The sequence below is a fragment of the Trachurus japonicus genome, chromosome 8 (genome assembly GCF_045865225.1).
Source record: "Trachurus japonicus isolate A0001 chromosome 8, Traja_1.0".
Classification (NCBI taxonomy): domain Eukaryota; kingdom Metazoa; phylum Chordata; class Actinopteri; order Carangiformes; family Carangidae; genus Trachurus; species Trachurus japonicus.
The window spans coordinates 7964738-7980891 of record NC_140914.1 but is presented as its reverse complement, the minus strand read 5'-3'; the positions used below and the strand labels follow the sequence as shown (position 1 = coordinate 7980891).

General features: G+C 40.9%; 1 protein-coding gene across 1 annotated transcript; it reads left to right on the top strand.

Annotated features, from left to right (window-relative positions):
• Positions 1 to 632: 632 nt before the first annotated feature.
• On the top strand, positions 633 to 16082 carry tbc1d17 (TBC1 domain family, member 17). Its single transcript, XM_085783560.1, has 17 exons — positions 633 to 723; positions 2914 to 3009; positions 3117 to 3194; positions 3277 to 3388; positions 4615 to 4798; positions 4934 to 5045; positions 6118 to 6288; positions 6823 to 6948; positions 7050 to 7153; positions 7743 to 7837; positions 7977 to 8093; positions 9310 to 9410; positions 10492 to 10591; positions 11540 to 11637; positions 13829 to 13945; positions 14127 to 14213; positions 15273 to 16082. Exons 1-17 carry the CDS (start codon positions 697 to 699, stop codon positions 15480 to 15482), a joined length of 1935 nt encoding a protein of 644 aa, XP_085639686.1. The 5' UTR covers positions 633 to 696; the 3' UTR covers positions 15483 to 16082.
• Positions 16083 to 16154: the final 72 nt, after the last annotated feature.

Below are 16154 nucleotides of genomic sequence, written 5' to 3'. Positions count from 1 at the left end.
ATTGATTTTATGCTATGACAATTTATTATGATAATGAAAAATAACATTTTTATGATGTCTTGAGTTAGTGTTTACTGCCCTCCATTGGTCACAGTGAATAACTTCATTAAAAACAAACATGGCAGCACTTTAACGTTAACATTACATAATATTACAGTAATAACATTACATAAAACAGTATTATTAAGGAGGAAAACGATCAACAGGCATGAATGCACTGCTGCACAGACCCAAGGGCCCAAGGTCAGCAAAGCCAGAGCGTCTGTACTAAATGACTGTTAATCATTGTTCCTAATAATTATTAGCTCGGTTAAAAAAGCACAAAACAACCAAAACTGCTTTTACGCCACTATAATTTATTATGATTTAGTGTTTACTGCCCTCCAGTGGTCATAGTCAAGAATTGCATTAAAAACAAACATGTCAGCACTTTAACATTAATATTACGTAATATTACAGTAATAATATTACATAATTATCATTTTTCACCGGTATGTTGTTGTTATTATTCTTAGATTATCGCGTTTAAAATATATAAAACGAAATCCGTTTTAGCTTTGTGTATTTCTCTACGATCTCATTGGCTGTCGCCCCGTTACGTCACCGCTGGGGGGCGGGGCTCTCCGTAGGCAGGAAGTGTGACGTAACATTTGTTTTGGAAGAACGGAGCAGGGGAAACTGGAGGAGACAGAAGAAATGGAGCAAACCAGCGAAGATTACAAGGTACTGACAATTTTATACACTAATACACTTGCTGTGTTTGAATTTTTTGAATAGTGACAACTTGACACACGATTCGGCTTCGGTGTTTTTGACGGAAATAGCCGAGTGTTAGCAGCAGCTGACGCTAGCTCTCCATAATGTTGGTCAGAGAAGACCTCCGTCCATAATAACACGTTGTCATCTGATTCACACATAATAAGTCAAACTCTGCTGTGTACGAGGTCGATACGTGTTTCTACCACACATAGAGACTCAGCAGCTCAGTGGCTCCGTCGATACCAGGTCAAAGAGCTAAGACCACCTAAGTTTCTATAGAGTTGTTTTTTTTCCATTGTCTCTGGCCGAGTAACCTGACAGACCAGAAAGAAACCATCATGTGATGTCCTCTGTCATGTAGCAGCTCTGATGTGTGACCTCACAGCTCTGCCATTTAAACCACTCACTCTTTAATCCCCTTCCCCCACACATCCAGCTTCATCTGATCTATAATGTTACTGTTAATAAAAGTCATTAATAACTCTGGGTTAAACCCTGTTATAAACAGTCTATGGGGTTAAGATCTCTGCCCATGTAAGGATTTGTCTGAGCAAAAAAAGTCAGTGTATGTGTCTCCTAAAGCAGGGAAGATTGCAAAACCATTAACTTTGATAAAAGGACAAGACATATTTACCTCTTTATTTTGGCATTCCCATATGTTACAGTAGTTCAAGGTATTTCAATCATGTAAAACCATTATTCATGTTATTTTATTGTTAATAAGTTGTGGCGATTAACACGTTTACTCTGACAGGACTAATTTATCATGACACCACTTGCCACTGCAGCTCTTTCTTACCAGGTAGATGAACTAATGACACAATCTGTGATTTAGGCAGCTATGACCTATTTTTTTTTACAGTCTATGGCTATGACACACCTCACCTTGTCATTAATGCAATGCAAAGACCCAAATGTGATTCAGAGAAAAAAGCCGATCAGTTCTCAGATCAGCTAAATCCTACCAGTACATTTCTGTGGCGTCCTCCCCCCCCATAGCTTTACCTCCAGCCAATAGCAAACTAGACACCAGACAACTTAATGATGTGACTATTCCTCCTTTGGACAGATGTTTTTCTCCTTTTATATGATAAAACAACATTTAAAACTGTTTGTTGCCCCTGTGGCTCTTTTCATTATATTTGACCGATTATGACCAGTTACATTGGCTGGATTAGATTTTTTTTACCCTCCTAACCGCACCATAAAAACTATAAGGTGTACTTGGTCTTCATATCGAGACAGGCAGATATGTAGGCATAGCAGAAGAGGACAGGATTTGTACTTTGTGTGATCTCAAAGATGTGGAGAACAAAATGCCTTTTGTGTCAAACTGTTCTATGACTCTGTCAGACAAAGACTGTTTAGTAAGGTAGAACTTTCTTCGTATCTTGAAAAGGCCTGGGCGATGAGGAAAAGAGCGATACAGATGAATGTTGTTAGCAGTCTTAAGTTGTTAATGTCTGTGCCGACAAGAAGGACTGTCTAGTTTATTGATGTTCTTAGTTAATGTGTCTTGTAATCCCATATAGGATGGGCCACAGAATATTCATTCATCCATTCATAAGGCCTGATAACATAATTATAAAACACCAGAGTTCGACTCAAATGCTAATATTGATCTGTTGTCCATGGCAAGATTTTTTTTTTAAAGGAGGGTTAAGATAAGGACAACATTTCACATCCATAAAAGTTCATGTTACCTAATAGAGTAATATGGAATACATTCACCAACCAAATAATGTCACAACATGTTATAGAGAGTGGTGAACACAATACATACAAATACGATAAAAACAGACCAGAGGAAGCAGCAGAGAAAGAAATAAACTATTACAATCTATCTCTTTGTTAAGAAACCATTGACCTGTTTACCTACGGCTTATTTGATCGTAAACTGAACACATTTGAGTGTAAGACTTGTTTCAGGGAAATTATAATGAGGTATTTTCATTATTTATTGGGTAAATCATTTATGAAATAGTTGTGAAATGAATCCTCAGGTTGATAATGAATGTGATGTGTAATCGAAACCCTCACAGATACAGTTACCACACTGACACAGTGACCTGGTCTTCTCTCATAACCTGTGTTATATAAACTTAATTTTCACATCTTTACCATGTTGTGGCCTTTCCTCTTCTCCCCCTACAGCTGATATTTGAGAAGGAAGGCGTGTACCTCCACACAAATGCCAAGAGGAGCAACCAGGACACCACCATCCCGGGGTTCATCCGCATTGTGGAGCGGGTGAGTGGATAAGTCTGAGTCAAACCAGATACAAAGAGAGAAATCGGGAAAGCACCGGTGTTATTTAACCAGGCCTTTGTTTTGTGTTTTGTTTTGTTTTTATCTAGGCCGGGATCCCAGCTCTAGAGTGGAGCCCCCTGGAGGACGAGGGTCGCAACGCCCCGGCCGTCCTCTACTCTAAAAAGGTGCTAACACACACACAGAAAAAGAAGAAACATTTCGGTTTGTTTTGTTTTGATGACCATCAACTTTGTTTTTACTGATTAGGACGGAGAAGGAGGGGAGGAGGACACAAACTTTGACCCCGGCTATGAACCAGACTGGGCCGTTATCAGCACCGTGAAGAAAGAGCGAGAACACGTCCCAGTGAAGGAGTCAGGTGCTGTTCACACGTCTGTCACTCTGGGTGAAGAGTTGTGTTGTGTTGTGTTGTTAAAAAACCCTCTGGGCTCTGTGATCACATGACGTCCTCAAAGCAGCTGGAGCACTGCCGCCAACTTCAGTCGAAAGTGCAGTTTTGAAACTCTCTCTCAGTTTTTATTTGACTTTGATAAACCAAGTAAAACTGTAGATGTGATACAGGTGCATCTCAATAAATTAGCATATCATGGAAATGTTAATTTATGGCAGTAATTAAATTAAAAAAGTGAAGCTAATACAAACATTATATTGATCCATTACACACAGAATGAAACATTTTATGTCTGTATTTATTTAATTCCTCTGATTTGTAATGATTATGGCTTCACATTTAATGAAGATCTAAAATTCAGTATCTCAAACAAATGTAATATTACAAAAGACCAATTAAAAAAAGCATTTTAATCTGGAAATTTTGGCCTTCTGAAAAGTATGTCCATCTATATGCACTCACGATTTGACTTGAACAACTGGAATAGACTTTTCCATGATATTCTAATTTATTGAGATGCACCTGTAGTTTTACATTCATAGTACAAAAAATATTTTTCTTGGGAATGGGATGGGAGCAGCAGTTGTTGCATTTTTTTCCCATATAGTTGGGAAAAAATGGTTGAATCAGCTGATGAATAAACTAGAGACGTCTGACATGGACTGTGTGGGGGGTTGTTATATTTTTACAATTTGAATTTGATGATGTATTTTTAGGCCCAATGTGTTAATAAAGTAGGTTAAAGAGGAACTGAGGAACTGAGTTGTTTTTGAGGTAAATTCATGTAAAACCGCTGATGCGTGTTTCCGTCGGGGGAAGTTTTTCAGCAAGCAGTCTCTGTGTTTACCTCTAAAACGACTCTGTCTGGTAACTTTCTGTTATTATCTCATAGCGTGGTGAATGTGCAGGTCACAACTTGTCCACCAGAGCGTTTTGGAGTTGTTGGATTGTGTATTTGATGAGTTTGATGAGGGAAACCAAGAAATCCCATTAGCCTCCGTAGCGTAGCTCTGAGCAGCTCACGGCTCTGCTCCGCCGTTCTAAAAATAGTTTGCACCGACAATTAAAGGTAACGAACCTACTGCTATGACTATAGGGATTATGGCAATGGGCCAATTTGCGAAAATGTTGAACTATCCCATTCTCTTTAATAAAGGGTCCGTGACACTAAATATTCACTGTTTCTCCTGCAGGTCAGTGGTCGTTCTCTCTGCCTCTGTCGGAGCTCTACTCCCTCCGGAGGGCCCGCTTCTCTCTGGGCAGAAACTTCCTGGTGCTGACCAGTCGAGGAGGTCACCCGCTGCCGCCGCTGCACTTCCACAGGGGAGGAACCAGGGAGCTGCTCCGCGCTCTGCACCGCTACATCATCCTGGACCAGTGAGCATCCACACACACACACACACACACACACACAGAGACAGAGCTGCTTATATCTTTTGTTTACACATCACATGAGTTGGTGGAGAAAAAAAGAAAACCATGACATCACATGGCTCCTGTTGTTGTCTTCAGGTCACCGGTGGACGGGCGGCTCTTTCTCGCCTACCCACATGACTCAGGTGCTCTGTCTCAGTCCTTCGACAAGCTGCACCTCCTCGACGACGGAGGCTCAGATCTCGTCTCGGTAAATTTATGTTTTGATCACTTTTATTTTGTGTGAAAAAGAGGATCTGCACACTTGGATCAATGCAAATATCTTTAACTCACCAAGTTTTCGATGGCTTTTTATTTATAATCACAACAAAAATAAAGCTGGGAGAAGGAAGTTTGTGATATAATAATATTTAATTGTCTGACCGTAAAAGCTTTGCTGATCAATACTGATTAACTAGTCTGGAGATCTGAACCTCCCACCACAGTCCAGTGATGGGAATAACAGCGTTATAAAATACAAGCGCTTCTTTTTTCAGTAACAAGTAATCAAAAAAGTTACTGTTTCCCCCGTTATAACGCCATCACTTCAAAATAATAATACACCCGTTTCAGTGTGTTCAAGCAATTTTCCGTCGGTAGAATTTCATCATGATATATTTAATATAGAAGAATTGCTAAACTCATATACATAAATGCACATCCTGGGATTATAAATTGTATGTTAAGTGTATGTTGTGTTATATGTAGTATATATCCTACTATAAGCTTTAGATAGCAGCTTTAGATAGCACAAACTGTATAAACACAACATTATTATTTATCGTACTGACGAAAATTTACTTGGACACGTTTTATAAGCTACATATTTTTTTCAGTCCATCAACTAGTCAGAAAAAGGCTGTTAGTTCCAGTTAAACAGGAGGTTAGGGGGGGCGAATCCAAGTAATTTGACACAAAAAAGTAACACAATAGATACTTTTTCTGATAATTAGTTACTTTTCTAATGTAATAACTCAGTTACTTTTGGGGGAAAGTAATAATAATAATACATTTTATTTAGAAAGCGCCTTTCAAGCCACTCAAGGACACTTTACAGAGGATTGCATCAGATAAAATCATCAATAAACAACATCCAAGCATCCAAACACATACAATAAACTATATTTAAAACATCAGTAAAATAAAAATAAAAAAGTAAGAAGCGTGTGGTCACGGTCACAGCACATGACCAGACCGGATCTCTGGTTATTGTTAGTTTCATTTTCACAACAACCTCAGCTTCTCTTCCTCTCTGTGACTCTGCTTCTTTTCCTCCCGAGCAGAGATTCATCCAGGATCCGTACGCCACCACATTCGGTGGATTCTCCAAAGTCACCAATTTCTTCCGGGCGGCGATCCGACCCCCGGAGTCGCCCCTCCACCTGCGCACCGGTCAGGATCCCGGCGTTCCCATCCAGTCTGACGACGAGCCCGGATTCGAACTCATCACCTGTGTAAGAGAAGAAGAGACGCTCGACAGAACCGTGGAGTTTAAACACGTCAAAGAAGATGTGAATCAGTTGTTTATGCTAATTATTAATATACAAGTTTTCATTCAGGCAGCGGCTTTTTAATCCTTCCAAAAGTTTTAATTTAAACGTATGGTGAGGCCTTTTTTTATCATTACGGCCTAGCAATATCTCCATTTTTATTCCTTTGAATTATTTATATTATACATACATTTATCTATTTTATTTATTTATTTCTATTTTATACTATTTCATTTACCGATTTTATTCAGTTTTCGTCCATTCTCTATTGTTTTCCCCACTGCAAAGTACAATTTGTTGAGTGTAAGATGGCATTTCTTCAGTGTTTTTAATTCTTCAGTGTTTTGATTTTTGAGTGTGTGTGTGTGTGTGCAAATGTCCTCTCTGTTTGTTTTTTATTTTTTTATTACATAAAGCACTCTGAGCTGCTTCCTGTATGAAAAGTGCTCTACAAATAAAGTTTGATTGATTTATGTTTTTATTTTATTTTCCCTAAAGGGCGTGGAGCTCGGTCCCAGACCAGACGTGACCCGGGGTCGGCCTCTGGACCGGTGGGAGGAGTTTCTGGACGCCGAGGGGCGCGTGACGAACCCCGAAAAAATCAAAGAGCTTGTTTTCAGAGGGGTGAGACCTCACAGCGACAGGACGGACGGTTCATCAGCTCCTGTTTGTGTCTTTGAACCTGAGTCACATTTTTTTTTTCTTTTTTTTAATCTCTCCTGCAGGGCATCACTCCATCACTCAGGAAGGAGGTGTGGAAGTTCCTCCTGGGGTTTTACCCATGGAACAGCACAGCGAAGGAACGGGACGACATACTGAGGGTCAAAACGTTGGTGCTTTTATTATTTTGCTCAGAAATATTTGCATATCTGTTTGATTTGATTTTTTTTATTTAGGGATAATGTGAACTTAATTTTCATCTGTAGTCCGTAAAACATAAAACACACACAATGTTTGGACATTCCCACACTCATTACATACTATACACCGTCCTATGTGTGTATATTTTAAAAAGAAACTACTAATTACATGTGCAAATAGCATCAAAATTGCACTGAAGAATAGTATAGTAATTAAAATGTGACATAAATTATACAAAGTGCCTGTGTAATATATCTAAACTTCAACAGACAACATCAATTAACACAAAAACAAAAGGAACAAACAAACAGAAAGTGCAAACAGGAGGATAAGACAAGACAGAGTACAAAACAGGGTAAAAACGACAAGTACAGGACAAGAATCACACACAAAAGGACAAAATCATAGACGGCACCACCTAAAATAATCAGTGTCGGCAGGATTTTTTACTCTAATCCATTTTTTTTGCAATTTAACAAAAAGTATCATGATTGACAATGTTTTTTTAAGTTTTAAGAAGTGAAAGCACCACTTTAACGCCTCCTCTTTTTCTGCAGGGACGAGTATTTCAGAATGAAGGTGCAGTGGAAGTCGGTCAGTGAAGAGCAGGAGATGAGGAACTCTCTGCTCCGAGGATACAGGAGCCTGATAGGTCCGTTCTGCAATCTGTCCCAAAAAAAACAACAAAACAAATAACGAAACAAAAACGAGGAACAGAAGGCCCGTTGATGACCGTGTGTGTGTCTGTGTGTGTCAGCTGAAGTTAAACTGTCTTTGTTCCTCTGTGACAGAGCGAGACGTCAGCAGGACAGACAGACAAAATACGTTCTTCTCCGGCAACGACAACCCAGGACTCACTCTGCTCCATGATGTGCTCATGACTTACTGCATGTACAACTTTGATCTGGGTACGTTTCTCTAGAAACTATAGAGTCACACTGCTGCAGAACCAACACAGAAATCAATTAGAACAAGTAAATAATCTATATTTAAATGTTCATTCATGCCTGAAACATTATAATAATGACAATGATAATGATGTTGAAGCTTATTTGTTTAGCCATTATAGAACAAGAGACAGATAAAAGAAACAAGATAAAAGAAAAAAAACACAACTTACATGTTATTTTTGTTTTTGATTTATACGTACAAAGACCAACCTGCAGACAAAGGCTACAGTTATTGATCATTTCTGTTATTAGTTACAGTGTCGAGTCTGTCGACTGTTTTCGTGGTTTATCTTTAGTCTGTTGGACTGAAATGTTTCCTGTTTACGGCCAACAGACTAAAACTGAAACATACTGAGTCTGGAATGATGAACAGAAACAGAAAAACAGAAAAAGAGTGTATACAATTTGAATGAAGTTAAAGGGATAGTTCAACATTTTTGGCAAATTGACCCATTGCCATAATCCCTATAGTTTTAGGAGTAGGTTCGTTACCTTTAATTGTCGGTGCAAGCTATTTTTAGAACGGCGGAACAAACTCATCAAATACACAATCCAACAACTCCAAAAGGCTCTGGTGGACAAGTTGTGACCTGCACATTCACCACGTTATGAGATAGTAACAGAACGTTACTTGCTTGTTATTATCTCATAGCGTGGTGAATGTGCAGGTCACAACTTGTCCACCAGAGCCTTTTGGAGTTGTTGGATTGTGTATTTGATGAGTTTGATGAGGGAAACCAAGAAATCCCATGAGCCTCCGTAGCGTAGCTCTGAGCAGCTCGCAGCTCTGCTCCGCCGTTCTAAAAATAGCTTGCACCAACAATTAAAGGTAACGAACCTACTGCTAAAACTATAGGGATTATGGCAAAGGGCCAATTTGCCAAAATGTTGAACTATCCCTTTAAAAAAAATGGTTTTAGGAGAGATGATGATGACGCATCAGTTCATCATATTCCTGCCAGTAAACACATGTTCTTCGTTTGTCTCGTACTTTAACGTGACATAGTCAGATAGGCAGAGCTGCACAAAGTGAATAAGTGAACATTAATTCAGAGATATACACAAAATACGTCACAGTAAAGATGTATGAGCCTCATAAATCAGACTAATAAACAACATCACACAGTTGCACCTGCTGCAGTAAAACCCAGTTTCTCACCTTGTCTCCGTCCAGGTTACGTTCAGGGGATGAGCGACCTCCTCGCTCCGCTGCTCTTCATCACCCAGAACGAGGTGGAGTCGTTCTGGTGTCTGACGGGATTCATGGAGCTGGTGGTGAGGAGAAAAACTCGCTCTGTCGCTCTGTGTTTAGGAGTTTAGATTTGCTCGTCGCTCTAATTATGTTCATCAGAGGAGGTTTGTGTGTGAGCAGCTGCAGACATGAGAGGAATTACAGCTCAGAAACACACAGAGTTTGACTCAGAGGTTAAATATAAACCTTATGTGATGTGACTGTGGTGATTTAATCAGCAGTTCTGGTTTAACTAAGTTCATATTTAAAGAGGAACTATGCAAGTCCGGTCTCTTTTCCTCTGTGTTGCTAACCCTCCTCCCAGCCATGTGCATTTGTTTTCAATGAAGCCGGCAAGAAAACGATCCATGGAGCAGTGGAAAACGTTATTTATCATATTATACACGTTACAATGTGTGATTATCTGTCATAAACTACAGGTTAAGGTGCCGTGTTTGTGTTGCTGCCAAGAGTAATTTATTTAACCATCACAATTACTCCAAAGCTGTTTAATTAAAATGTGTCGGTAGAATTTCATGATAACATAGATAAATACGTAATATTATTGAATGGCCCCATCACTAAACGTATTATCGTGTCATGGGTAGGCTGTGCAGTGTGAGAATTAATTGTTTATTTATTAGGATCCCCATTAGCCATTGCTTAGCTTCATTATATGAGCAATGGCTATTCTTCCCGGGGTCCAGCACATACAATTACAAATATAGTAAAAAATAACATGAAAAACAAACTAAAACCACACTACAATCACCCAGATATTATAAGAAATAGTTAAACAGTTTAAAGATGCAGATGCAGATACAACACGATACATAGGCTTATGAAAAAACAAAACAGGAAACCAAGAATTCAAACACTAAACTATATAGAGGCTAAATTTAATTGATGCAAACTGTCATAACGTTTAACGTTTAATAATAATGACATAACTGTTTATCGTATTGATAAACACACTTTAAGGTAAAAATGTGGCATAGTTAAGGTGTAAATCCTGCATAGTTCCTCTTTAAGCTTCACCCTCTGTCGCTCAGTGCACAAAGTTTCCTCCGACCTCGGAGAGTCGTCATGGTGACTAACACACCTCCCTCTCCCTCCTCTGTGCAGCACCAGAACTTTGAGGAGTCTCAGGAGGCCATGAAGCAGCAGCTCCTGCAGCTCAGCATCCTGCTGAAGGCTCTGGACCCGGAGCTGTGTGACTTCCTGGGTTAGTCAGCCCGACGTTCATCTGCTCAGGCTCCGAGAAAACGACTTAAAATAAACCTCCTGACGAGCCCCGAGGCTCCGCAGGGACGGTCTCCTGTAGAGGATGAAGTAGGACGGAAACTGAAACAACACAAAACCAGAGGCTGTTCTGGGTTATTCACCAGAATCTATGAGTTTTATATAAGAGCAGGTGGAAATGTATGAAAATATGAATAATAAAGAAGAGGGAGACATTTACTGGAGATTCAGAGATTCACAGTGTGTTTAAAGGGATAGTTCAACATTTTTTGGCAAATACTCCTATCATCATAATCCCTATAGTCATAGCAGTAGGTTCATGACCTTTAATTATCGGTGCATGTTGTTTTGAGATCAGCGGGGCAGAGACGTGAGCTGCTCAGCGAACACAGTGGAGGTGAACGGTACAGCTCCCCTGTCCCTCATCAAACTCATCAAATACACAATCCAACAACTCCACAACGCTCTGGTGGACAAGTTGTGACCTGCACATTCACCACACGAGACAGAGTTGTTTTAGAGGCAAATGCAGCCGGAACTACTTTCCAGACACGGCTGCTGGGCGGAGTGATTTCAAGTAGTAGTTCAGAGTTTTTGCTTCATGTGTTGTAATGTTACATAATTATACAGATTATCTCATAGCGTGGTGAATGTGCAGGTCACAACAACACAGCATTTTGGAGTTGTTGGATTGTGTATTTGATGAGTTTGATGAGGGACAGGGGACCTGAACCGTTCACCTCCATTGTGTTCACTGAGCAGCTCACGTCTCTGCCCCGCGGATCTCAAAACAACATGCACCGATAATTAAAGGTCATGAACCTACTGCTGTGACTATGGGGATTATGGTGATAAGAGAATTTGCCAAAATGTTGAACTATCCCTCAAAGTTTTGATTATTACTTAATCCTCTTATTTTTTTCTCCATCAGACTCTCAGGACAGCGGCTCGCTCTGCTTCTGTTTCCGCTGGCTGCTCATCTGGTTCAAGAGAGAGTTTCCCTTCGAGGACATCCTCACTCTGTGGGAGGTGAGTGACTGAAACTCAGCCGCACTAATGTTTTTATAATGTGAAAATACACTGACATTAAAAACTCTTCACTGCTTCTAACCATGAACTCGTATCAGGGAATGACTTGATGTTACCCATTTATATTCTTTTTATTGTGTAACTTTGTAATTACATATGCACATCCGTAACATCAAAGCCGTTTCCAAATGAATCTGCACAGTCCAGTCAGCAGCGTGAGGATACAAAAAGTCCAGGAAAACAAAAACACATCGCTGCGTGTTTACAGTGTTTATATAAAACAGAACATGGTGTAGAGACGGTGAAATCTAACAAGCGTTTCTGATGCTCCAGATAAAAACAAACTCCGAGTTCAGAGGAAGAATTAGAGTTGGATCGAACACCTCACTTCTCTTCAACAGATTTGTAAAATACTTAAATAGTCAGGTACAAATATGACTTGACCCTAAACAAATTCTAACAAAAGGTTTCTCAGTTGTTTTTTATAGTATTAGATGACCTTAATAACATACTAAAAGTTTACCAAAATTTGACCACTAGAAAGGTGTTATTTTCAAGATGGCGTCCAAGATGGATAGGAAGCCTGAGGAGACACCACAGGTGAATAGGGTAAAATTTTCAACTAACAGATATCACCATGAAACTTCCCAAGTTTATCACTTACATTAAGACAAATATTTTTTGTATTACAAGTTTTGTCAAATTGTATGTTTAAATATGTAAATTAGGCAATATCTCATTAAATATGCGCTAATTTGCATATTCGAAATCTGAACAATGGATAAAAGCCACTTTCAAAATTCTTGTTTTATTTTGTTGACATACTAGAGTCAGAAGTTTTTACAGAGGGGATTTTTTTTTATCACTCTGTAAATGAGAAAATACTGTCACCAGCCCTAAAAATTCAAGTTGGTCGTTTTTTTAGGAGTAAAATGTTGTATAAATCAGGCTATGAATGATATATCAACAATCCCCTCTGTAAAAACCTTCAGAATATAGAAAGGGATCAAACTGGAAGGTTTGGTGTCTGTAAGTGCTGCTGAAGTGGAGATTTCGGGCTCTTATACAACATTTTACTCCTAAAAACACGACGATATTTGAATTTTTAGGGCTATAGTATTTTTTCATTTACAGAGTGATAAAGAGAGATATCCAAAATCCCCTCTGTAAAAACTTCTGACTCTAGTATGTCAACAAAATAAAACAAGAATTTTGAAAGTGGCTTTTATCCATTGTTCAGATTTCGGATATGCAAATTAGCGCATATTTAATGAGATATTGCCTAATTTACATATTTAAACATACAATTTGACAAAACTTGTAATGCAAAAAATATTTGTCTTAATGTAAGTGATAAACTTGGGAAGTTTCATGGTGATATCTGTTAGTTAAAAATTTTACCCTATTCACCTGTGGTGTCTCCTCAGGCTTCCTATCCATCTTGGACGCCATCTTGAAAATAACACCTTTCTAGTGGTCAAATTTTGGTAAACTTTTAGTATGTTATTAAGGACATCTAATACTATAAAAAACAGCTGAGAAACCTTTTGTTAGAATTTTTTTAGGGTTAGGTGGTTTTTTTTCATATATGTACCCGCCTAAAAGTTTTATGTTTGTTCTTTTTTATTTAAAAGGGACAATTCATATAATTTCAGTCAATAAAAAGCATAAAACTGATCTTTTGTCCCTACATGGGCTCTAACATCATAAAACCACAACACACTGCAGAAGTTTACTTAAAAGTTTTGTATTTTGATGAGGATGATTCAATTTAACAGTTTTAGAACAGGAAGTGAAACTCATGTGTTGCACAGAGTTTATAGCTGCTGCTAGTTCTTGACGTCTGTCGCTAGTTGAGCTTTTTACATGTGAATTAGAATTAAATGAGTCAAAAGAAAAAAACACAACACAGCAGATCCACACACAATTAGATAAAAACAAACACAACAACAGTCAACGAAGAGAAAAACGCAACAAAGTGAAAGTAAAGTTAATGAATATAGTTTTTACATTTAATTAATTGATCATAGTAATGATCGTTGAACTGTTTGTGTAGTTTCTCTCTCTGCCAGACGAGGGCGACAACAGCTCAACATGAGGATCAACCTCAGTCCCTCTGTTTGTTTCCCTGTAGCTGAAAATGTTGTTGTTGTTGTTGTTGTTGTTGTAACGTCCTGTTTTCCCTCCTCAGGTTCTCTGGACTCGACTTCCATGCGACAACTTCCACCTGCTGATCGCCTGTTCGATCCTGCAGTCTCAGAGAGGAGAGCTGATCGGCTCCGACCACGACTTCAACACCATCCTGAAGGTTTGTGCTGCTGCTCCACACACACACACACACACACACACACACACACACACACCTACACACACACACACACACACACACACAGACACACACACACACACACACACACACAGACACACACACACACACACACACACACACACACACACTGAGACTCACCGTCCCTGTGACTGACCTGCAGCACATCAACGAGCTGACGATGAGGCTCGACCTGCAGACCGTTCTCCGAGGAGCGGAGGCCATTTACCTGCAGCTGATCCAGTGCAAGGTAACGAGTTCATTTCAATTAAATGTCACGAATCAATCTGACATGTTTCTGTTAAAGAAGTGAACAATGGATATAAATGTTATGAATATCACAGGCATTAAAATTTGTCTTCTTGAAATGATAATACATTTGCTGAATTTCAGTAAAATCACAAAGACGTTTTAACCGTGTTATTACGCATTGATCTGGATTTTAACCTCCTCTTCTCCTCCTCTTCTCTTTCCTCCTCCTCTTCACCTCCTCATCTTCTCTTTCCTCCTCCTCTTCACCTCCTCCTCCTCCTCCCTGTCCTCTTCCTCCTCCTCCACTTCCTCCCCTCCTCTTCTCTCCTCCCCCCCATCCTCCTCCTCATCCTCCTCTTCCTCTTCCTTCTCCTCATTCTGTTCCTCCTCTTCTCTTCCTCCTCTCCTCTTCACCTCCTCTCCTCCTCCTTCTCCCCCATCCTCCTCCTCCTTCTCTTCCTCCTCCTCCTCTTCTCCTCCTCCTCTTCTCTTACTCCTTCTCTTCCTCCTCTCCTCCCCCTCTTCCTCCTCCTTCTCCTTCCTCCTCCTCCTCCTCCTCTTCCTCCCTTCTCCTCCTCTTCCTCTTCCCCCTCCTCCTCCTCCTCCTCCTCTTCCTTCTCCTCCTTCCTCCTCCTCTCCTCTCTCCTTCACCTCCTCCTTCCTCCTCCTCCTCCCCTCTCCTCCTCTTCCTCCTCCTCCTTCCTCCTCCTCCTCTTCCTCCCTTCTCCTCCTCCTCCACCTCCTTCTCTTCACCTCCTCCTCTTCCTCCTTCCTCCTCCTCCTCTTCCTCTTCCCCCTCCTCCTCCTCCTCCACCTCCTCCTCTTCCTTCTCCTCCTTCCTCCTCTTCCTCTTCTCCTTTTCACCTCCTCCTCCTCTTCCTTCTCCTCCTCCCCTCTCCTCCTCCTCCTCCTCCTCCTCCTCCTCCTCCTCCTCCTCCTCCTCCTCCTCCTCCTCCTCCTCCTCTCCTCTCTCCTCCTCCTCCTCCTCCTCCTCCTCCTCCTCCTCCCCCTCCTCCTCCTCCTCCTCCTCCTCCTCCTCCTCCTCCTCCTCCTCCAGGAGCTCCCCCTCAAGGTGCAGCAGGTCCTCGGTCTCTACGTTCCCTTCCCCAGCTCGGAGGACGACAGCCCAGACTCTCAGTCCAGTGAGACGCAGCGTCTCCTCAGTCGACCCGCGGGAGGAGGAGGAGGAGGAGCCGCCGCCGCCACGGGAGGAGCCACCGCCGCCTCCTCCTCCTCCTCCTCCTCCTCCTCCTCGGCTCGTCCTTAAACCTTCTCCTCGTCCGGTCGACTGACGGTTTCGTGTCTGAAGAACTCTGTAACTGACTGTGGGTGAAGGACGAGGACGTGACTCTGACTCGTTTTTATTTTATTGTTCTCATGAATGTTACGACCCACTGTGTTTGACACTAGAGCTGAACCTGCAGCGCTTTCTCCTCCTCCTCCTTCTCCTCCTCCTCCTCCTTTTGTTTACATCTCTCTCTCCTCCATCCCTCCGTCCTCCTGGCGACGCTGCTGTTTCACCTCCTCACCGGTCGTTTTATGTCAGTTTGAGTTAGATTCTCCCCGCCGTCCCCTCGCCGCTGTCGATGCCGCTGTCGTCGTCGTCATCGTCGATGTCGTTGTTGTCGTTATTGTCGTGGTTGTTGTCGTTCCTGAAAAGGGAAAAGGAAGAAGAAGAAGAAGAAGAAGAAGAAGAAGGACGAGCGTTAGTACTGTACGATGCCATTCCAGCCCTATGCAACGTCTCTGCATGCCTTATAGTTCACACACGCCGTCACGATATTTTACGCCTTGTAATTATCTGTATAATGTCATATAACGTTTTCATCCGCTGAGAGTTACCAAATAAATGGTTGAATCTTAATAACTCTGGTTTATTGTCTTGTTGTGTCTTGTTCACAGTCTGGACCCGTTCATTTACTGAGTTACAGTTACAGTT